General features: G+C 39.7%; 1 protein-coding gene across 2 annotated transcripts in view; it reads left to right on the forward strand.

Moving 5' to 3' along the window:
* The window catches only part of THSD4 (thrombospondin type 1 domain containing 4), a 589,516-nt gene that overhangs the window by 338,152 nt on the left and 226,646 nt on the right, over nt 1-24,718 (forward strand). Inside the window, exon 1 of one of the 2 annotated variants that reach the window (XM_077828710.1) lies at nt 3,675-3,746. The exons of the other annotated variant lie outside the window; for it this stretch is intronic. Within the exon in view, the coding sequence (XP_077684836.1) occupies nt 3,675-3,746 (72 nt within the window). Of the gene's footprint in view, nt 1-3,674; nt 3,747-24,718 lie in introns of those variants that run through there. 2 annotated transcript variants of the gene reach the window in all.

The following is a 24,718-nucleotide window of genomic DNA, read 5'->3' on the forward strand; positions in this document are numbered from 1 at the left end:
CAGATTTTGTCATCAACTGCACATTGAGAACTGAACTGACCCTTAGAAATTCGCCAATTAATTCCCTGTTGTTAATAATGGCTTGGGAACTAGGTCAGTGAACTGACTATATGTAAATAACTTTTGGCCAAATATGAAATTACACAACGAACAACTGTGGTATGTAACCTATCATTTAAATCACCTTCTGAACCAGCTGACTGGAGGATAGCTAATGTGATGCCAGTTTTTAAAAAAGGCTCCAGAGAAAATCCTGGCAATTACAGGCCGATAAGCCTAACTTCAGTACCAGGCAAATTGGTTGAAACTGTAGAAAAGAAATGAACTATCAGACACATAGATGAACATGATTTGTAGTGGCAGAGTCAACATAGCTTTCGTAAAGGGAAATCATGCCTCACCAATCTATTAGAATTCTTTGAGTGGGTCAACAAACGGGCACAAGTGGATATAGTGTACTTAGACTTTCAGAACGCCTTTGACACCAAAGGCTGTTAAGGAATATATGCAGTCATGGGATAAGAGTGGATGGTCCTTTCATGGATCAGTAACTGGTTAAAAAAATAGGAAACAAAGGATAGGAATAAATGGTCAGTTTTCAGAATGGAGAGAGGTAAATAGAGGTGTCCCCCCAGGGATCTGTACTAGGACCAGTGCTATTCAACATGTTCATAAATGATCTGGAAAAAAGGGGGTAAACAGTGAGGTGGAAAAATTTGCAGATGATAAAGAATGGCTAAAGATAATTAAGTTCAAAGCAGATTGCAAGGAGTTACGAAGGGATCTCACAAAACTGGGTGATGGGGCAACAAAATGGCAAATTAAATTCAATTGTTGATGAAAGCAGAATAATGCACATGAGAAAACATAATTCCAACTATACATAAAAATGATGGGGTCTAAATTAGCTGTTACCACTCAAGAAAGAGATCTTGGAATCATTATGGATAGTTCTCTGAAAACATCTGCTCAATGTGCAAAGGCAGTCAAAAAAGCTATCAGAACATTAGGAACATTAGGAAAGGGATAGTTAATAAGACAGAAAATATCATCATGCTTCTATACAAATCTTTGGTATGCCCGCATCTTAAATATTGTGTGCAGATCTGGGCACCCCATCTCAAAAAAGATATATTCGAATTGGAAAAGGAACAGAGCATCGCAACAAAAATTGACTTAGGCGTATGGAACAGCTTCCATTTGAGGAGAGATTAAATAAACGGGGACTTTGCAGCTTGGAAAAATGTTGACTAAGAGGGGACATGGTAGAGGTCTATCAAATCTTGACTGGAGAAAGTGAATAAGGAAATGTTATGTACTCCTTCACATAACACAATAACTAGAGGTCACTCAATGAAGTAAATAGGCAGCAGGTTTGAAACAAACCAAAGGAAGTACTTTTTCACACAACACACAGTCAACCTGTGGAACTCTTTGCCAGGGGATGTTGTGAAGGCCAAAACTATAACTGGGTTCAAAAAAGAACTCAGAACTCAGAAAAGAGTTAATAGAGGATAGGTCAATGGCTATTAGCCAGGATGGTCAGGGATACAACCCCATGCTCTGAGTGTCCCTAGCCTCTGATTGCCAGAAGCTGGGAGTGGACGACAGGGGATGGATCACGAGATGATTTCCTGTTCTACTCATTCCCTCTGAAGCACCTGGCATTGGCCACTATCAGAAGACAGGATACTGGGGTAGATGGACCATTGATATCACCCAGTATGGCCGTTATGTTCTTATGAAAATTCTGCTGCCTTTATTTGATCAAAATTCCCATTGACTTCAGTTGCAGTTTTGTTCAGTACAGTTAAGTAGAATCATTTTACATAAATATACTTGATTGTTACTTGGGCACTAGTCTGAAAACTAAAGCAAGGAAGCCAGATATGCCTACCTTTCCTTTTTAGGGTAAAGAGAGGAAAGGATTGTTGTGGACTTAAATGTCAAACAAAATATTGTAAATAAATTAATTTAAAAAAAAGGCGGGGGAGCGAGAGACTGGATGAAGCAAACCAAGGTACAAAACAGATACAGGATCAAATGAAAAGTTACAGTATTGCAAACCCCAAGAATTCAAAAATCATGAGTCAAGCCCCCCCAAAATCATAAAATCAGCATAAAAGCCATGAGATGTTTAAAAAGAATAAATTAGGGTTGTTTTTTCTTTGCCTTCTGGATTTTGAGACCTTAGGTTACACTCAAGACATGTTTTTGAGTTTTTTCTGCTACCATGAGGGGTAGAAATGCATTTTTAAATGAAAGCTCAGATTCTCATGTAATCACTTGACTTCAGGAGCTTTAAGGAAAACAGATCTCACATGACTTGTGTTGCCAACTCTCAAGATTTTATCACTAGTTAGAAGAAAGTAAAATGAGAAAGGGAAGGAGAGGAATTTTAGGGCTGATGTAGAGGTCCCATAAATTCTTAAATGTTACATAATTGTTCTGTTCTGTTGTTGAGTGTGATGCATTTAGTCAATATGACTTCAGAACTGTATTTTCATGTCTTGTAAATATTTTGTATTAGTTTCTTGATGATAGCAAAAAAGAGCACCCTACAAAGAACTGCAGGCATGTTTAAACAAAAGGAACCCCTTCATTCTTTAGGGCTCGTATTGTGCATCTTTGCTAGTTTCTGAGACATATAGCAGTCTATTTGGCAGATCGAATACTAAAGCTATGTTCCATATTTGTTTGTTTTACAATTTGCTTGAAAATGTCATGATCACCAGCTAAAAACAAAGCAAACAAAAAGCTTCTCTGTTTCCCTTATTTTTGAAACTCTGTAATTCTGGCCAAAGCAGTTTATCATTGATGGGGTTTTATCACTTTAAATCAAAATTTCTTTGGTCTGCTGTCTACATGAAAACAAGAGAGAGATTGCATATTGGTGGTGGTGCTCAAGATTTACCATAAATGATCCCGTTAATCTTTCTATAGAGTCCATTCCTGCAAGCAAGGAAGCACCTTCTGAGAGGTAATGAGCACCCTCAACTCCTAGGAAGTAGGCATGAGAATTGAGGGTGCTGACTGCGTCCCCTTGCAGGATTGGAGCATTTGTGCTCTAATGCTGTGCTGATGTAAGGCTCCTTGTAAACTGAGAGATTATATGTAGTTTTCTGAATAGTGTTTTAGTTGATTTTTTGCTAGCTTTTGCTAGATTTTGCTTTGATATTTATTTTTTAATAAAGGGACATGCTGCAGCTTTAAAGTAGCTCTTGCTGTCTAAGCATCAACAGGCATCTTTGCACTGCTTTAGCCTCTGTTCTCCAATCATGCCTACCTAAGTCAATAAGTATTGACAGGCTTCCTTGTGTATTAAAGGTTACCTTTTAGCTTGTTTTATGAATCAGAGCAGATGCATAACTTGGCATTGACCATTTTTGTCCCTCCCCTTCTTTGCTTTATACAAACTGCAGCCCCCAGCTCATTGCTGTCTCGAGCCCCCTCCCCCAGCAGGGAGAAGTCATTACATGAAGAGATCAGCTTACCAGTTGTCTTCAGTGCAGTGGCTGAGAGCAAAGCTCCTGGTAGTACAGTGAGTCAGAAGGAGAGAGAGTGGTGCCCAGCAGAACTACAGGGCTGTGATACTGAGACACAAGTGCATCTGCTAGCTGTTAGTACTTGGCAGAGGGATTTCTCCTTTAGGGTAGTTCTAACTTTGGGTAATAATGTTTGTCAGCTACCTGATATTAACATTGCTCTACTTTCAAACAGCAGTGTTAGCAAGACCTGAGGGAGAGGTAAGCCTAGTATAAAGTCTTGTCAAAAATTACCGTCTTGTCAGAATTTAATTTCCTCTTCTATCTGTCAACAGGGATTGTGAGTGATTTTATGTTGTGTAAGACTAATGTGAAGTGTTACATTTTAGACTTGCGTTGTCTGCTGCTGTATGAAAATAGCTGTTTGCAGAATTCTATAGTTGCTAAAATGAAACTACCTATTGAAAGCCAGCTTGATTTTAATTGTTGCACAGAGGATATACCATGTTTTGTGGATTTTTCTCTGCTAATATGTAGAAAAATATAATACTGTTTAGAACAATCTGTAGTGTTGATGATATACAATGTTAAGTTCAAGTTTTCTGCAGGAAAGATGTATGATTGAAAAAAGTTTTTACTTGGTGTTTTTCTTATGTAAAACACTGCAAGTCTCCTTGTATGGAGTATATTTATAATATGGGTGTGAATTCAATGTGTGTGAATTATTAGAATAATACATAAGAGATAGGAAAAACTATCCCTGTTTTAGAATATATGTGGTATCCCTGAAGGAATTTTGTGATATTCCTATTAATATGAGAATTCTAAGTGATGGAATGAAACAGTCATTCCTGTACATTTGAAATTGCTGCTTCATTTGCTAAATGCGCTTTTCCAGGTTTTTGCTCAGATCAGCCTAGTTCTACATCAAGCCCTTATTGCACATTGAAGCAGAAAATTTAAAATAGTCATTTTCCATTTAGGAAAGAATTCAGCAAACATCATTATATAGATATGAAATATCCTTATTATTGAAATCACTGGCAAAAACAAAACCGCTCCTTGATACATTTGATACTCTTCTCTCCCCACTCCCTAACTAAAATGTGATGCATATTTATCCATTTTTTCTTTTAAAATGCATATGTTATTCTTTAATAAGCCTCTTTTCTTTAAGCTCTTTTGCATATTATGTCAACAATATGCAAAAGAGCTAAGTGAAAACTAAATCTTCTGAAGGATGGTGATTTCTGCTTTAAAGATCTGACTTCTGTTGTTCGTGTCAGAAGGTTCTAATAGCCTTATTACTTTCCCTGGTAAAAGAAAGTGGAGGTGAACTGAAAACACATCTAAGTTGCTGCTGGATTGGCACTGGTTATTAGCTTATAGTTCTAGATAGAGAGTGCATTTTGCTTTCAGAGTGGTTTAAAAAAGGAATGGTAATATTTGTGATTCCAGAAACAAGGTCTATTTTAATGAAATCTTGTGTTGGGAAATGCAGTCTTTGATCTAATTAAAAAGGTGGGGGAAGTTTTCATCAGAGGCTCAGGGCATTTAAAAGGGTGGACGTTCAGAGTGACTAGAAGCTAATCATTGCCCTCTAGTTGTCACTGAGGTTTTAACTTTCCTGTTGATTGTCACTGAGTAAAGAAAATGATAGATGGACTCACCTTACCCGGGCGCAGGGACTTTGAAATGTGTGGTGGCTCCTATGGAAAATATTTCAGTTAGATTGCATGCACATGTGGTCTTCAGAGATCCATATAAACAGTAAATCTACTGCAGCAGCAGTGTTGCCTGCCAATTGTCCTTGTTAGTGAGTAAAATAAAAGCAATGCTGTGTTCTTACCTGGAAATGAATTGCTGCAGTAGAAGTGCAATGTGGAATGTTTTAGAACTGTAATCCTTATGCCATATACTTAACACTGCTGTACTGTTAACTTGAGTTTTTCAGCTAATATTGCAGACTAAATATGAAAAGGGGATTGGAGTTGTATCATTGATCATATGCTTTACTACAGTAATGAGACATCTGCTTTTTTAATAAAATTATATGTCTAATTATGAAAGCCATATAATAATTAAAATACACAATGTCTGATAGCAATGGAGTAGTTCCTTTGTCTGTGAGTTGCCAGAGACCAGTAGATAATCATGTGCATTTTTCTGCTGCAGCTGCAGATCTTGGCTACATAAATATTATCTCTCTAGGAAACTTATTCAATTAGGATTTTTTCCTTTCTGGATAGACAAGGAAATAAAAAGACGGAAAATAAGTGAGCAGCCATTTTAAAAAGTAGCCCGTATTATAGTGTGCTGATTTAAAGTGTTGCATTTACTTCTACAAATGTTTCTATTGCTTTATAGTTAGGACCCTACCAAATTCAAGGTCCATTTTGGTCAATTTCACAGCCACAGGATTTTAAAAATCTGAAATTTCATGATTTCAGCTATTTAAATCTGAAATTTCTCTGTGTTGTAATTGTAGGGGTCCTGACCTAAAAGGAGTTGCGGGGTGGTGGTGGGGTATCACAAGGTTATTTTGGGGGGGGGGATGTTGCGGTACTGCTACTCTTACTTCTGCACTGCAGCTGGCGGCAGCGCTGCCTTCAGAGCTGGGCAGCTGGAGAGCAGCGCCTGCTGGCCGGGAGCCCAGCTCTGCAGGCAGAGCCACTGCCAGCACCAGCGCAGAAGTAAGGATGGCATGGTATGGTGTTGCCATCCTTACTTCTGCACTGCTGACTACAGAGCTGGGCCCTCAGTCAGCAACCACCACTCTCTGGCTGCCCAGCTCTGAAGGCAGTAGCACAGAAGCAAGGATGGCATGGCATGGTATTGCCACCCTTACTTCTCTGCTGCTGCTGGTGGGGCACTGCTTTCCGAGCTGGGCACCCAGCCAACAGCTGCTTCTCTCCATCCACCCAGCTCTGAAGGCAGTGCAGAAGTAATGTGATGTGATGGTCTTTTTCTTGCCAACTTGTTCTTTCCTGCATTCTAATACATGCTCCTTTGGTTATTCAAGAAACATTCGAGAAAATCATGAAAATCCAACTGTTACAATTTCCTCCTTTGTGAAACTTAAAGAATTCCTGATTGTATTTGTCTGGTTATTTCATGATTGTTTTTAGTCGTTGGGATAGTGAATGAATCAACATGATGTCACTTAAACTGCATTGCTCCACTTTTCCTGTCTTTTAGGTGATATTTTAGGATCAAGATTTTTTTTTTTTAATCCAGAAGGGAAATGTGGCAGGGTAATCTTGCAACTTGCTCATTACTCACACTAGCCCAGTATCAGAACCCTTTTTGATACTGTTTGTGAGGAAATTGCAACTCTCTTCACCCATAGCTGGATGCTCAAAATGTTACCTTCTTCCTGACTCTTACTCTCTCTGGAGATCAGAGTACAGATTATTCCTTCTCTACTGGGTGTCCAGGAGCAGTTGTCCCCACCAACAGACTGTACAACTGGTTCCTGTGACAAAGAAAGAAGTAGAGTTTATTTGGCATTGGTTAGAAAATAATGAGAAAACCACAAAAAACTGAAGCAGACTAAATCTATCTGAATTTATGCAGAAAGTGCAGTGCTTGGCTCTTATTTTTAAAATTATGGTTAAGCATTTTTTTTTTTTTTTGAAATCCTGTATTTTTGCAAGTCCTGTGTCTTAGCTCCCAGTGTGACAATTCACTGAGTTCCACCCTTTCGCTGAAACTTTCCTCCAGGGCCAGTGTGTCAGGGCTCAGCAAGGTAGGTTGTCCTGGGAATTCTCCATGTGCAACTGGAGAGTCTCTCCTTTAGTAGTTCTGAGGGACTTTGTATGCCCATATGTTAAGCCTTCATTAGCATGCTCTACATTACCTCATTCCTTGGTTCAGACATCAGCACACAACTGCATCATATTTTATTAAAATCATCCTTCTTTCTATTTCAAAATACTCAGACTTTTAAATATCCCCTTTGCAGTTTGCAAGTTACACATTTGTACATTTCAGGGGACTCTTTTGAACTTTTGTAAGGGTTAAATCTCTTCAGCTGAATACTCAAACCATGCCTCCTCTTCCATTGTGGCAGTTGCTTTTAGCCTGGGAAGGCCAAATTGTGCCACCTTACATTGAGACATATCCTACTCCTTGAATAGTCCTATTGATTTCTGTAGGTGTCAGCGGAGCTATGCTGACTTGCACCAGCTGAGGATCTGACCCCAAGGAAGTTAAGCTTTAAGTAGTGAAATATAAGAGAAGATTTCATAAAGCATATTGAATATCTCACAGGATGACAGACATTAGGTTGTTCATGGCATTTTAATCATGACTTGTACTGAGTCTTATTTTTCAGATTTATTAGAAGTTTGATAGAATTTCTCTCCCATTAAAGATCTCTGTGGTCTTCAACCTGATTGGCTTTAATACGTTGTAATTTAATCCCTACACCCTTGTCCCACAATAAGTTCCATGTTAAAGATTCCTGCACTTGCATGGAGCACCTGTGTGGTTAGTGGAGCTTGATCTGGCATAGGGGTCCACCCAAATGTGTTCCCTAACAGGATGGAGCCCTAAGGGTATGTCTACACAGCAGCTAGACACCTGCAGCTGGTCCGTGCCAGCCCACTTGGGCTCTCTGGGCTCGGGCTGCGGGGCTGCTTCATTTCTGTGTAGACTTCTGGGCTTGTGTGAGAGCCCAGGCTGTAGGACCCTGCGGGATGGGAGTATCCCAGAGCTCAGGCTCCATCTTGAGCCCAGGTGAAACAGCCCCATGAACCTGAGCCCCATGAGCATGAGTCAGTCGGCATGGGCCAGTTGCGGCTTTTTGTTTGCTTGTAGACATACCCTATGTTGCTCATGACCACTGACTTCAGAAAATAAAATGTATGTGGAAATGCATAAATCTTTACAAAGAAATTCACCCAGCTTGGGCTCCTTAGGAAATTCTCATCCAAACCCATGTGATACTAAACCAAGGTCAAATAGTAAAATATCTGGATTTTTTTTTAGTATTGTTTGCAGTTAACATTTTTAAAATTCTGTCTGCCCGACAATAAATAAGTGTACATTATAGACATGGCAAAAAAAATCAGCCTCAAATGTAAAATAAATATCTCCTTCATCTGTGTTTTCATCTGTATGTGAACTACTCATAAACGTATATTTCTAGCTGATTTTTTTGGTGCATTTAAATGGATGGGAACTAGCTTGTAAACTGTTTCCGAATCCTTTTCAGCTCTAGGATGATATTGTGTCCAGGCAAAAGGATTTTTTCTCCAATCACTGTAGTAATTGGATTTGTTAAAGAAGCAGAACTTCTGTTCAGACAGATGGGATGTCATTCGCTTTGTACTTCCTACAGAACTCAGTATGAAGCACAGAAAATCTAACCACATTCTTAAAGGCTAGTTTCATCAGCTGTCTGTCGGAAATACAACATGTTTTATTAGTTTAATGGTTGTTAAAGCATCCCCTATGAGTTTAGGCATGGGAAGGGTATCAAGACAGCAAAGTGAACATACAAAAATAGGAAACAGAATGTATAGGTCTTTATATCCCTGCCCGCTGAAACCACAGAAGATCCAATGTGTGAACTATGGATGTTTCAGACACTTCGATTTGGTTGAGTGGAGTAAAGATTGTTGCTAGGAGAGAGTGCTTTGTACAGCATCATGGATTGCAAAAATAGGAGGAGATATGCAGGAATGCAGCTGATCCCGCCTGCATCAATTCCTTGCCCACATCATGGAATTGCAAACCCCAGTTCCTGACTTAATATTTCCCTGGAAATGTCACAAGTCTTGGAGATAAAGGTCCTCGCTTTGTGGGTGGCCAACATCTTTAGCAGAAAGGTTGGCTTGCTGTGACAAACCATCCTGGGTGGCCCTTAAAAATTTCTGTTCAGTTGCTTATCTGAACCATGCAAACTTTGCACTGAAAATCTTGCGAGAACAGCCTTTCTCTTAGTACTTTGCATGTCTGTTCCCTTTTCTAACCGGAAGCAGGAAGTACAAACATGGATAAAAATAAATAGAATATATTTCTCTTTAAAATTAGACTAATTTGTTCACACCATTTGGTTCAAATTTAGGCCAAAGATTCTAGTCAGTTCCTATTATATTGGAATAAGTTTCCTTATTCTCTCTTCCATCCTGAGACAGAGCTAGGGTCCATGGTGCCAGCTTCTAGCTGGGGTTTTGTTTCTAAAAATACATATACGTCTTTAATTCTTTCCTGGGTTGGGTGGTAGGAGCCAAGTCACTTAACAGCCTTCTTTTAAAAGTATCTTCAGGTTTTGTGTTGCTCGTATAGTAGTCTTCCTTGGCTGACAGGTCTATTTCTGAGGTCAGCCAAAGAGTATAGTTTATGCCAGCATTGTGACTCTCTTTCCATACAGTAGGGTATAAATCATGCTCTCCCTCGCTGTTATGAGAAATGGACTGCTTGAGCAAGCAAAGAACCCAGTAAACGTCAGGCCATGGCCCTTTTACATATTTTCCCTGGTTGACTGACATTTAGTCTGTCATGGAAGAATTCACCCCCACCCCCCAATCTAGCATGTATGACCAATTTTCTTAGCATGCTCATTGGAATCTTCTGGTGTCATTCTAAAAAGCTCCACACATTGTGTCAGATGTTCTATCCTTGAGATGAGACCATGTGGAATATTTAATATGGCAGTAAAAATAGGCCAAATGCCTTTTTAAGCTGTAAACGTGGAAGCAGCATGTCATAGAGCAGACAGTGCCGGCCCCCCCGCCCGCTGAGATTGCGCCTGGTTTACTGCCTTCACCTTTCTATCTATGGTACTTGTGTGGCTCTATTACTGTAGCATTTGAATGCTTCACAAGCTTAATGTATTTATCCTCAACACTGCTGTATTTATGGGATGTATGAATGTGCTTACCTACAGCACTCCTGTTAGGTACGAAAGTTCTCTTATCCAAATGTTGCAGGCAGTGTCTCTGCCTCAATTTCCCAAGTGACTTGTCCAAAGTTACACAGGAAGTTTGTGGTGGAGCAGGGAATTGAACCCAAGTCCCTACCTCACCACAGTCTGTTGCCTTAACCATTTGGCCACCTCAACATTCACTGTTAGGCTTTGGACACCTTGTTACCAGAAAGAAGAGAGCTTGGGCAAGATTAACAAAAATGATTAAGGAGCTGGGGAGATTGAAAGATTTAAATTGAAATAGTTTAATCAAAATAATGTCTGTGAGGACAGAAAGGATAATAAAACTATATTGTCCACAAACAAATCATCAGTCGAACTCTTGGAATGGAACACTCCCAAGGAAATGTGTGGGAGGCCTATTGCTCAAGAGATTTACAGCTAGACTGAACAGATACCATGAAAACATATTATCGGGGGAAACACTTTGTTGGGTGGGGGATGGAATAGATAACCTAATCCTGGGTTGGCAGGGGAATGTGGCTGGCAATCTAACCTAACAATATATTGACAGGGAGGTGAACTATTTAACTTACTACTGTAGGTTTTTTTCCATTCCTAATTTCCATGGGACTAATATTCACCTCAGTACACAATCAAGGAATCTTGTTTCTATTCCCATCTCTCCCACGCTCTTGCTGTGTGACCTTGAAAAACTCACTTCACTTTTCTGCATATCTGTAAAATGGGGATACAAAAGCTGTACTGATTCTTCTGAGACATGAGTCCTCCTAACATGCAGAGGAAATTTCCCATAAAGTACCATGGATACTCCCTATGTCTGTGGACCATGGGGATCTTGTGGAGCCTTTGGATGGGCAATTGAAGAGGCTGGATTGACCTTTAAATTTTATAGCATATATAACAGAAAGTTCCTTTGGATGCACTGTAAATTTACACTATTAAGATTATAGTAGATGATAAAGCAGATGGTAATTTATATATGACAGTAATTGATGTCATCACAATTAGTTATAATACCCGAAAGAGAGACCTACTGGAGCTGAAAAACAAGCCTGTAAAGTGCACAGCACAAAGTGCAGCCAATCTGTGAATATCCCCTCTGTTGTTGTTGTTGTGCATAAACACTACAGAGATAGGGCATACTTAACTCTCTAGTCGTGTGCTGCTACTGCTATCTCTCAACTTTAACTTCAGTACTAATAGTTATCCTTTGCTATAGAAATGTGTGTGTATGCTAGGCTGATTTACCATCAATAAAGTTGTCATTTATATTGTTGTAGAAATAACTCCTAAAATGATTCTTTCACGTTTCATGAATTTTTCCTCAAATATCCTCAAGAATTTCTCATTCCTTCCCATGCATTAACTGCTCCTGGATCTTCTCCTCCTATGCGAAGTCCAGGTCTGTAATACCAGGAATATTGCAGATCTTAGTGAAGTGCACTGGCAGTGAGTTGTGAATATACTGTGGTAATAGCTTTTGGCCCAAAAAACCTAATCCAAAGCCTATTGACTTTAATAGGCTCTGGGTTAGGCCTATATTGCGTTGCTTGGTTATGCTGCAAGCATCTGAGGAACACAAAGATTAGGTTATAATAGTGCATACATCTTCTAACTATAGCCTCATATTTGAAATCCACTATAGGTTAAATTCATTTCATCATTGGCAAATAAATGGTTAAGCTTGATTGGTTAGCTCATTGATTCTTAAATTTCATAGACCATTTTTCCAGAAAGCCTTTCTCTGAAAAACCTGTTGGATCACTTACTAGATAAAGACACATGTTTAAAAAAATGTACCATGAATTTTACACATGGAAATATCATTTTATTCAGAAACTAATAGTGCAGTAAATGCTTTTTTATTCTACCGTACTATTGGTTTACTTGCTTTATTTAGATTTTATTTTATCTTTTGCTTTAAAAATAATAATCCTCTTAAAAATACGTTGTTCAGCATTTAGACTTAGCAATGTAATATTAATGGTTTTATTTACTCTGGCATAGCAAGTTAATCTTGAGTAGCAGAAAGTTTGTAAGAATGTTAAGATTGATCCAAACATGCTGAATATATAAATGGAACAATGAATGTACAAGGCAGGGTAGTTTACATTGCGATGTACTGAAAGATACTCACTTAAAAAAATGTATGCCACAAAGGCAAAATAATTCACCATAATTACTTTTAAATCATACCGTTGTTATACAAATAGTTCGTTCTTTTAAAGATCATTTCTCCGATTTTCCGATCTCTTTATGGAAATGTTATAAGGATCTGATTTTCAAATGCTCTGATGTATAATGAGGCATAGGAATGTTTAAAGTTCTTGTAAACTCCTGGCTGCTGCCTTTGTGAGGTAATATCTCCTTTTATCAGCTCCCTACTTTAATATTTGGGTTTATCTCTATTATTTACAGCAGCATTTTGTACGTTCTCTCTCTTTGCACCTAGAGTGTACACATTTTGAAGGAGACATAAGGAGGTTGGTGTGTTAACGGAATTACCCAGCCTCTTCCCACTAAAATCCTTCCAAAAATAAGAGCTGGCACATAAAAAAGGCTGCTGTAAGTAAACACACACCTTGCTGTTAATGTCAAGACTGTAATTTTACTACAAGCTTTCCTGCAGTCACAGTGATATGGATGTATTAGTAGCAATGCTCACTGGGCTGTGGATCAGAGTCCATAGTTAGGTGTTAAAGGTAATTAAGTAGTGATCAGGAACTTAAAGCACATTGTCTTTGTGTGGTTGAAATACAGTGGACAGGAGATGGACTGAAATACATAAGCTGTATTCTCAACACTGCTGATACCTGTAGCTGTCTCGATTATGCCTTCCATATGCTTTCCTTTCATTGCTCCTAAAAGGACAGCACTAGCAATCAAATGTCATCCTCCAGTGTGTTTTAAGACCCTTATTAACCAACATAGCAATTATATCGACAGCAGCTACCTTGCTTCTCTTTAAAGACTCTTTTAAAATGAGACACATGAAAGTGGAGCGAGCGAGAGAGAGAGCATTCAATTAAAAGGTCTATCTGTTTGTGTCTGCCTGAAGCTATTGATCTGTTTCTTCATGGGTGCCAAAGAATTGTTTTTCCCTGGGAGAAATAAGACGTGTGGATAAGGAGGAAGGATATGTCAGGGCGGGGGGCAAGGGTTCTTGAAGAGTTCTCTCTCCTCCTCCCCCTCCTTCCGGGGGAAGGGAAAGCCTCCATTTTGGGAGATACAATAGGCTAAGGACAGTTTTGAGTGAATTTTCTCCTGCCCTGCAATTTTGTTTTGTGGGGGGTTTTTTTATTTATTTTTTTACAATAAATGGTTTTTTGCTTAATTTTTCATTAGATTCCTCCCAAAAGTTAGGTTTTCATCAAAAAACTGGAAAACTCCAAAGTTTTTAATTTATATTTTAAATCAAAATGGTTTTCATTCTTTTTAGACAAACTCAAATATTTTCATTAAAAATTTTGGTTAAAAATATTTTCAACAAAAATCCATTTTTTATTTTTAAAAACATGTCTACCCAGCTCTGTTTAACGGGTCACAAATAAGAGAAATATGGCAGTAAAAATCTTGGATATTTGATGTTTCAGTGTATGATTATTTCCTTGCTCTTTGGAAATTAAAATTATGAAAGCAATGGTAAAAACATGTCGGAATGCTACATTTTAATATCAAACAGTCAACAGCTTTACCAGAACAATTTACCTGCACTAAAGGAAGATTTCTTGTTTCTCTCTTAGTTTAGTATTTTGTGATGTTCCTTAGCTTTACATAAGCTGTTTTTGTTAGTTTTATTGCTGATGAAATCAAGTAGTCTCTTAAAGGTTAGGACAAGGCAGCATTGACACCTCTGTTGTATTGGATTATATTGATGATGCTGTTTATATTAAACAACGTACCGTACTTGAATCAGGTCTGGAAACCAGTAATCAAATGTAATTGTTAGAGAGAAAATAGTGTGAGATTCCTGTAAGATAAGCATTTAGTGGGTGGGAAACATAACATCTGTACATGAGTAAAACACTTCAAACAGATGTGCTGAGCTCTTGCTTGTAGGTGCTTGAAAACTGAGATTTATTTTAGTGCTCCAGTGAGCAGGTGATAGTGAAGTATTCTAGCCAGGGGCGCCAAGTGCTCTGAACCAATATCCTCCAGAAAAACATAAGGACACAGAATGGCTATGTTAACTGCATTTATTGTTTCCTTGTTAATCAGGAAACTATCTGAGGTGATCTAGTAGAGTTACATGTTCTTTCCAATCTGTTGAACTAAAAGTGTCTGCTTAGGTGTCTAGATACTGAATAGCTGGTTTCCTCTGGGGCATCTTCAGCCAGGCACCCAGGCCATTCTCGAAAATTTTCAGGGTGGGTGTTCAGTGCTGCCTAATGTAACAGGTAACCAAGGTCAAATGCATCACAAGTGCTTCTCTGAGTATAATACCAGGTATAGCTTAATTAATGTGCCTGGTTTCCAGTGGAATGGTGGCACTCAAAAGCACGATGCAGCAACAAACGAACCAATAACTAAAAATAACTGAAAGTCGTAGCACTATATTTTGGCTCTTCAGCAGTTGCCTCCACTATTGTAGAATGCTGCAGGAAGAAATGGCAACTTAATGGAGAACAGTGAGCAGAAAAATGATGCAAAAGAGCTGAATTCTAGTGGCACTCAGAAAATGTCTAATAGGTCCAACTTCTCATTGTGCTGCCTAGCCCAGGATGTGACCAAAATCGTTTTCTTCTTCTTCTTTTTTTTTTTTCAATTCAGCAGCAGTTTGTGGTATCAGATCGGAGCCAGAATTACTGAATGCATCACTAATATTATGCTGACTTATTTTCACTGTAAATAACAGAAATGATTAAGGTATGCAGTTATATACCCAGACAGTGGCATGGTAATGCTTAATACCTAACTAACAATGAGGAGTCTGCTAGGTTCTTAGGTAATGAGTTCTCTCTTTCAGCAAAAATAGAAAGGAGATGGAGGGCCTGATTCTCATTTACACTAAGTCCCCTTTATATTACTCTGGTAATATAAAGGGGCCTTAATGTGAATGAAAGGCCTGAATCTATTGAATTATATTCTGTTTCTTTGTGTGTGCAATCTTCCCCCCTCCTAGTGTGTCCTAGACAGGGCCTCTGTCCTTCTTAATTTGTTTAAGGACCATCATTTACCCTCACCAGTGAAGTGCCATGAAAATAAATGTTAGTGTCTTTGCCCAAATGCCCCCAAATACCTCACTGTAGTTGCTTTGCAGCTTTCCATGAATACACACATTTTTCTCTTGCTTCCATGATTTGGAGAAATTTCTCCAAATCAGGTGTTAAAGAGAAGTGAAAAAGAAACATCTTGTCTGTCGGCATTTGATACAGGCATACAATAATAATGTTAGAAATATTTGATAGGTATTTGGTGGGAAATGGATCTCTTTCCTATAGAGCCAGCACCTGGCTGCCATATGCTAAGAGTGTAGGTAAAGAGAAAAATTATTGAAAAGTCATGTAATACAGAAGGCTTCAGCACTCATAAACTTCTATACAGAGACAAACTACTAGAGTCAGACAGAGAGCAACCTTGCATTAGTCTGGGTTTCAGTTACAATGAAGACTTGGAAAAACAATTAGATTCAGCAAGTGCAAAATGTATGGAGAGGAGAGGGATCTTCCTGGACAAGCCAGTAGATCTGGCTGCCCATGGAGGGGAGAGTATTCTAAAGATTTCCAAGGAGTGGTTGTGCTCCATGGGATGGTTATTGTTCCTGTGTCAGGTGTAGTACCTCGTGGGAGTGGTGCACCACTCACAGCTCAAGGAAGGGGAAAACTAGGTGGGAAATCTGTGGGACCTGTTCAAAGAATCAAAAATGCATCCCTCACAGCGGTAACTTTGCAGGATTATATTGTAAGGAGTTTGAGTTTTGGGGTGGAGGCTTGACAAACAGATCCAGCATAGGAATCCCTCATAGATTTCATGGTTTGAGGAATATCTTTGGATCCAGGAATGCTTACACGCATCAGCTTTGCGGCGTTTGATATATTTGTAACCTATTTAGAACTTTCCAAACTGCATGGGGCTTTAATATCATTATGCTCAGGTGAATCTATGGCACATATCATAGGCCACTTACCTTCTGATAAACATATGAAGTGCTTCATCTTGAGTTTCAAATATCAATCTTTATGATCATTGGAGTAGACATTGCTAAATAGAAGACTAACAAATTTATTTGAGCATAAACTTTTGTGAGCTAGTGAGCTGTAGCTCACGGAAGCTCATGCTCAAATAAATTTGTTAGTCGCTGAGGTGCCACAAGTACTCCTTTTCTTTTTGCGGATACAGACTAACACAGCTGCTACTCTGAAACCTAAATAGAAGAGTTTTGTTAGCATGAGATACATGATAAAAGTTAGGGAATGAAAAGACTTAGTGGGCCATTCTGTACACCTTCCTGTGGATGCACAATTATTCCTTTTCTAGTGTTTTGATCAGTAACATTTTTATAGTCCCAAATCTTCTGTTAGGTTCTTCTTCCTCCTCAGTAGATCTAACTAAAAGGCCAGTGAACACCAAATGCTTGTTTCTAATTTTTGGCATTTTTTTTCTTGATTCCAGTAGAGACCTTTTGAATTTTGGAGTAATATACGGTAAAGTGGCCATAGGTAAGGTTGACCAGTGACCCCAATAGTTTAGCTAAACCGTCTAAGAGACAGAAACACAAGACATTGCTTCCTTGTGCCTTGTTGTTATGGATTTGTTATTGAATCAGAGGATGATTAGGGTCAGGGCACTCGCCTTTACCAGGAAATTTAAAAAGCTGAGCTGGGCACAGAGATTAATATGACATACTTATATTAGCAATCTAGAGCCCTGAACAGGTGGGTATTGGCAAAGATAAACTGTTAGCTCTTCTGGCTGTGCTAATTAGGTTGTGCTGGTTGTGTAGTCCGGCTTCAAGATGTAGGAGGAAAGTGAGGGATGAAGGGCTTCTCAGGAGCAGGATACTGCATCCTCTCAATCTCTATAATACTTGATCATCACAGCTCTGGATTCAGAAATGTTCCCTCTCTTCTGTACCCTTTTTTCTTTATCTCCAGTATAACTTAAGAGACTAGGGAACCCCTGTGGCTTGTCTAGAATCTCTAGCCACCTCTGCAATCTGTAATATCTTACCTGGCCTCCTTTGGCAGCCACAGTGTATCAATGAGTCCTGCTATCAGAACTGACATTGTGACACTAATAGGAAAGGAGAGAAATGTCCTGTACAGCTAGGTTTCAGAAAAAGACTCCAGCAGAGATTACTGTTATAGCTCTAGACGTTCACAGTATTGTGCATTCTTCTCCCCCTTTATCTACCAGCTTTGAATTTATTTCTGACCATTAGGCATAATTTTCAGTGTATTAAATATTGGGTAAATGCGGTAAATGCATTTCCATTAATTAAATGAAAGGTTGTCCAGACAGTCTATGCTTGGGGTCACTGTGACCCCACAGAACTTCTTTTCATAGCGCTCAGTTATGGGACTCTGGAAAATGATAGGCAGAAGCTTGAAAGCTACATTCACAGCCTCTTCCATGTGAATCTTGACACCTAGCAATTGCATTGGAACCGGGGAGAGAGCTGTTCAGTTGCATGAGTAAAGTAATTGACTGGTCTCAGTCCAGTTCCTGATTTAGAGGTGTCTACATGACGACATCATCATCACAACTGACACTAATTGGTACCTTATTGATAGTTTCAGCAGATAGTCCAAGTACCGAATGAGCTATGGAGACTAAATTACTCCTTTGCTTTTAGAGGTGATACCAATAGGTTGAGTTCAAGTCACACTGGGGAACTGTAAGGAAACTTATGCCATCGGTGCCTATCCTGTGCCTGTCCATTGGGTAAGCAGAGGATTTTGCTGTGCTAATGTTTTCTTTTGTTTAACTTCAAAACCAAGGATGATAATGTATTGTCATGTATAGCTGCCTAGCTAGGATGTAAAACTGCAATTTTTGAGTTTACAGAGAAATGTCACTGTAATTCCCAATTTATTTTCCATTCAATCTTTTGGACTCACTAGTTGTGACATTCATTAGGTTAATCCTAATTGTGTCACTTCAATTATCATAGATTTTAATTGTGAAACAAAGACCTTTCTAATCCTTTTACAATTTTCCCAAAGGCAGTTAGGAGAAAAATGTAAATCAGTGTTTGCAAGACAAGGTACAATGTGCAGAACAGGTAGGAGTTAACATGCAGGATGTAATATACATTTCCATGTTGTCAGAAGTCAGTATGGCAATGCTGAAAAGTCCATTAGTCCTTGGAAGTGAGGAATGGCACTTGGTATAGCTCCAGCCATCTATGCAACTGTTAAGATTTGATTGAGAGCAGATGAGATCAAAAGTTAACATCTGCAGCTGTTTTCAGCTGCTAAATAAGCACAGGAGAGCTGGTGAAGCGGTATTTAAGTGAAAGAGAAACACTTCAGGGCTGGAAAGAGCAAATTTCAACACTTACAACAGTACAACACTCTTTCCACATGAGTTTCAGGACTGTGTTTCTTTGCTGTGTTCAGGGGGAAGCTCTGAATATCTAGCAAGCAAATAAAATCCTGCAGAACTTTCAAAACTTCCATTAAAATATATTAAATTCTTTCTTGGACGGGGAAGTAATGTTGCCAGAAGGTGCTAATGTTTCTGCTTAAGATCAACAAAAAAACTTCATGTTATTGCAAATGGCTTGGCAAAAATAATGAAAGAAAAAGTATTGAATACATTAGCTGTTTTCTTAACAAAATTGCCCTACATTCTCAACAGGATAGTAACGAAATGAGTTCAAAATATCAGTCCTGTGGAAATTATTGGGGGCTTCATTAGCGGTGCATGAAAGGAAAGCAAAAGGAGTGAAGACTCCAACAGAGGAGTTTAAGGGACAAACCTGTATATTAAGGACTGCAATATCCAGTGGGGTGAGAAAAACTGCTTAGTCTAGATGTTGCCGAGTCTCATAGGGTTGTGAGTTTAAACTGTGTGCTTATATTTTATTTTATTTTGGTAACTAACTCTGACTTTTTGCCAATCGCTTACTCTCACTTAAAATCTATCTTTTGTGGTCAATAAACTTCTTTTACTGTTTATCTTTACCAGTGAGTTTGCCTAAAGTGTGTGGTAAATCTGCTCAGGTTTGCAAAGGCTGGTGTATATCCACTTTCCATTGATGAAGTGGTGAACCAATTAATACATGTGAACTGCTCATCTTGAGCAGTGCAAGACTGTATATTCCTGAGGTACAGTGCTGGGAGCTGGGAGGATTTGGCTGGTGCCTTTCTCTATAGTATTCATGAGTGGCTCTGGGAGCATTCATCTAATCTAGCTGGATGCAGGGCTCCACATGTGGTTGTGCCCAGTGATAACAGGGCCTGGAGGGTTTGCTGCTTGTCACTAGCAAAGCATTGTGAGAGAGAGTCCAGGCTGGGGAGTGAGGGGGCACATCGGTCCCGCAGTCCCAGGCGGCACCCCGGGGATCCCGTCACACCTCTCAACACAGGGAAAGAAGAGAGCTGTTTTCCAATGCTTTGAGGGCGTGGGGTGACTTTTGCTACCAATATTTCTAAAGGCAGTGGGAGCTGGGTGGCTAAATCTTATGTAGCTCATTGTACATTTATGTCTGGCAACAGCTTTTTATGGTAAGAAAGAGCCATCATAAACCTGTGCTTCTGGGGAAGGCTAACAGCATAGTATTGTAGCTATTCGATACTAAGTTCTTCATTCAGTTAACAAAAAAACCTCTCCAGGATGAAGCCTCATTCATGCCCTTTGGGAGTCCAGTGGAGATGGTCAGTGCATGTGAAAGAGACAATGATTTTGAACATGGATAGCTCTGCCAAAATGATAACATATCCTTCCCTTCCACTTTATTTGCAAAATTCCCACTCTGACCATCGAAGATGGACATTTTCAGATTCATAGCAGTGGTGAGATGAGACTTTGAGACTGTAGCTTTACATACCTCTTAGTTATAAAGAATGTGTTATGTCAGCAAGGGGAAAGGTTATATTTGGATAAATCTTAGTAAATGTCTGTAGCAGCTGGCTATGGACCTGCCCAGACAGGTGTGGGATAATAGGGATCATCCCAGTTTTGGGTTCTCGTTGGCTTTGAGGTTATCATTAGCCTTGGAAAGGAGAAGGGTGACTCTGCATTCCACTAGTGCATGTTAACAGGAAACCACAACATTTTCTGCATACGTGAGATACCCTAGCATGAAGTGAGGTATGAGGAGAAGTCACTGGAATGGATGTTAGTTGTACACATACACTTTGAAAAGGTAAATCTGCTTTTATCAGGAGGATTTTATTCACATTTCTTACATTTCACCAGAAGGTGTACATAATATAAACCATTGTGTATGTTAGGTTTATTTTGTTATAAATGGGGCTACAGCATCAAACCAGTCGGAGAACACTTCAATCTCTCTGGTCACGCAATCACAGACATGAAGGTCGCTATCTTACAACAAAAAAACTTCAAATCCAGACTCCAGCGAGAAACTGCTGAATTGGAATTCATTTGCAAATTGGATACTATTAATTTAGGCTTAAATAGAGACTGGGAGTGGCTAAGTCATTATGCAAGGTAGCCTATTTCCCCTTGTTTTTTCCTACCCCCCCCCCCCCGAGACGTTCTGGTTAAACTTGGATTTAAACTTGGAGAGTGGTCAGTTTGGATGAGCTATTGCCAGCAGGAGAGTGAGTTTGTGTGTGTGTGTGTGTTCCCCGGGGGGGGGTGTGTGATAAAGCCTGGATTTGTGCTGGAAATGGCCCACCTTGATTACCATGCACATTGTAGGGAGAGTGGTCACTTTGAATGAGCTATTACCAGCAGGAGAGTGAGTTTGTGTGTGTGGTTTTTTGAAGAGGGGTGAGGGGGTGAGAGAACCTGGATTTGTGCTGGAAATGGCCCACCTTGATTACCATGCACATTGTGAAGAGAGTGGTCACTTTGGATGGGCTATTACCAGCAGGAGAGTGAGTTTGGGGGGGAGGGGGCAGAGGGTGAGAAAACCTGGATTTGTGCTGGAAATGGCCCAACTTGATGATCACTTTAGATAAGCTATTACCAGCAGGACAGTGGGGTGGGAGGAGGTATTGTTTCATGGTCTCTGTGTGTATATAATGTCTTCTGCAGTTTCCACGGTATGCATCCGATGAAGTGAGCTGTAGCTCACGAAAGCTCATGCTCAAATAAATTGGTTAGTCTCTAAGGTGCCACAAGTACCTTTTCTTTTTGCAAAGACATACTAACACGGCTGTTACTCTAAAAAAAGCATCAATAGGTGTTTTCCCGTGCATGAATGTTTAAGGGATAGGATTAGATACAGTTAGGACATTTCAGTCTGAGAAGATAATGTCCAATAGCATCATGTGATATAATCAGGGTCTCTTTATTATGGTTCTGCACAGTACTTGTTAAATGCCTCTAGCTGATTGTACAGTATTCACACAGAGCTGCAATTCACTGACAGTCTGCCAGGGGAACCTATACTGCAGTACCCCACCAGCCAAAAGACGTCTCACAGTGGGGCAAAGCAGTATAAGCTGCCTGCATCCCCTTTTCTCCAGGAGGCTCCTGCTCCAAATGTTTCTGTCCTGTGATGTGTGTGTAGATGAGATGTTCCCTTCAAATGAATGGATGTTTTGTTTAAAATCATTGCTGAAATGCATGGATGCTGTGAGAGTACTGAAGGGGTTAAAAGGAGAACTCCACATAAAAAAATTAATACAGTAGATGAAAAGGAGTGGAAAGCCATCCTCTGTGGAGCTGTAGAACTGACAAGTTTGATGAAAGGTAATGTGCATAACCTATTGTTTTGTCAAAACTTAATTGCCTCATACTTTTCTGCACTATTGACCACATCTTAAAAAATGACTCCCTGTGGCTGGCCTACAGGGATCACCCTCAGAGATTCCAGTAGTTATATCCTCTGTGTCTGAGCTCCAGTATTATCTCCTTCGGGCTTTTCTTAATCAGTTTGACAAGGGCAGTTCAGATTGATCAATCTCAGTCCAGCAATTTCATTTGCAATAGTATTTCCATGTTTTTTAGTGGGCTGTCTTCTCCAGCGATGTATTAAAAGACTGCTACTTTTTTTTTTTTGACGTTCGTCTGTGGTAAATACTCAGACAGTTTTAACTACCGCCGAGTTTTCCTTTTTGAAGAACATATACTGTGAACTGTTGGTGTTCCACTGAGCTGGTCAACCATTAAATTTGTAGGCCCCAATTCAGCAAAACACTTACGCACGTGTTTTTGTCCAATACTTAGTAGTAAGGCGTTGTACAAAGTCTTAAAGTTATCAGTGGTAGAGGTTCAATTAAATGAGCTACTCTACTTTACTCCCAGAGCAAGCCAAGGGCTTCTCCTAATGTGGAAAGTCTATCACTGGTTGACACGGACTCTATGTTAACACAATGCAAATAATACATAAATATCTGGGGCAATTCCATTTACTAATTACCTCTTCCAGAATAACTTGACACACTTCAGATATAAGAAGTAAGAGGAGGGAATGAAACCATTTTGGAGAATGTTTACACTGGGCAATTTGGGTTTAGAACATTTCCAGATGCCAGCATATTGCTGCATGAGAACAGTTACTTTTAATAAGACCTACTTTATTCGTGGGTGTGTGGGCGCGCGTGTGGGTGTGTGTATACAAGCTCCAGAAGAAGAGCTGAAAAGTACAGATGTGGTCATAAAAGCTGTTTTTTTAATCTGGTTTAGGATTTTATACTGCTGCCCATCTCTGTAGTATCCTAGCACCTTCCATGTAAGATTGATAACAATAGCAAAGTTCTTAGTGGATTTCATGGAGTCTGTCATAAATATAAAGGGAAGGATAACAACCTTCCTGTATACAGCACTATAAAATCCCTCCTGGCCAGAGGCACAGAATCCTTTTACCTGTGAAGGGTTAAGAAGCTCAGGTAAACTGGCTGGCACCTGACAAGATACTTTCAAATCTGGGGGGAGGGAAAGGCTTTTGTTTTTCGGTTCTGGGTCTGTCTGTCCTGTGTGCTTGCCGGAGACGGATCAAAAGAAGCAGGCACTCCAACTCCATCAGAATGAATAAGTACTAGCAAGGGAATGCCTTAACTTATCTTTGTTTTGTCTTGTGTTTTTCTCTGTGCTGAGAGGGAAGGTGTATTCTTGGTTTGCTTTTCTGTAACTTAAAGTTGCCCAGAGGGAAATCCTCTGAGTTTTTGAATCTGAGTACCCTGTAAAGTATTTTCCATCCTGATTTTACAGAGATGATTTTTACCTTTCCTTCTTTTTAATAAAATACATCTTCTAAGAACCTGAATGATTTTTCCAAGACCCAGGGGTTTGGGTCTTTGATCATTTTGTAACCAATTGTTTAGGATATTATTCTCAAGCCTCCCCAGGAAAGGGGGTGGAAGGGCTTGGGGGGATTTTGGGGGGAAGAGGAACTCCAAGTGGTCCTTTCCCCTGTTTCTTTGTCTAAATCACTTGGTGGTGGCAGCGTACTGTTCAAGGACAAGGTGGAATTTGTGCCTTGGGAAAGTTTTTAACCTAAGCTGGTAAAAATAAGCTTGGGGGGTCTTGCATGCGGGTCCCCACATCTGTACCCCAGAGTTCAGAGTGGGAGGGAACCCTGACAGAATCTCTGGCTGTTCTCCCTTTTTGAGATCAAAACTCTGCTTGGAGTAATATTTTGAGGGAGGGGAGAATTGGTTGGGGTTTAATTGTAGAAGGGGCTTTCAGTGTTGTGAGTGTCCTCCCTGAGGTGGAAATTCATCTTATCCCTGTTCACTAATTGGGACCATTGGAATATTAATAAGTCTGGAATATTGTTGCCTTTCCCTGAAGTAGCCACTCTTCCACATCAACAGCTTTTGGGAATATAAACAATGCAGCATCTCTTGAATTGAATACAGGTGCCTCAGTTCAGCAATGTACTTATACATGGGTAGCTTTAAGCACGTGAGTAGTCCCACAGAAGTCATGTGCTTGAGTATTTGGCTCAGTTGGGGCCATACTTAAATAGTGCTTTTGTTTCCACTTCCTGAGGGTGATGGGACTTCCTGCTGTAAGCAATGGAGCCATGTTTATTACAAATTTCAGGCCACACATAATGTAGTTGAGGGATAGTTAAGAAAAAAAATGTCATAATTATCTCATATGAGTTTTGCTTTCTGGATCTATTTTATGTGTTGTCTTGGATTCCCTGATGTTCTGTGGTGTATGTGGGATTGTGACCGGGTGCTGCTTGGAAAGCCCTTATTCAGCTCCTGCCACCCCAGCCCCCAGTCAGGGGGAATGGATTGGG

This window comes from Eretmochelys imbricata, chromosome 10 (assembly GCF_965152235.1).
Source record: "Eretmochelys imbricata isolate rEreImb1 chromosome 10, rEreImb1.hap1, whole genome shotgun sequence".
In the NCBI taxonomy this organism is placed as follows: Eukaryota; Metazoa; Chordata; order Testudines; family Cheloniidae; genus Eretmochelys; species Eretmochelys imbricata.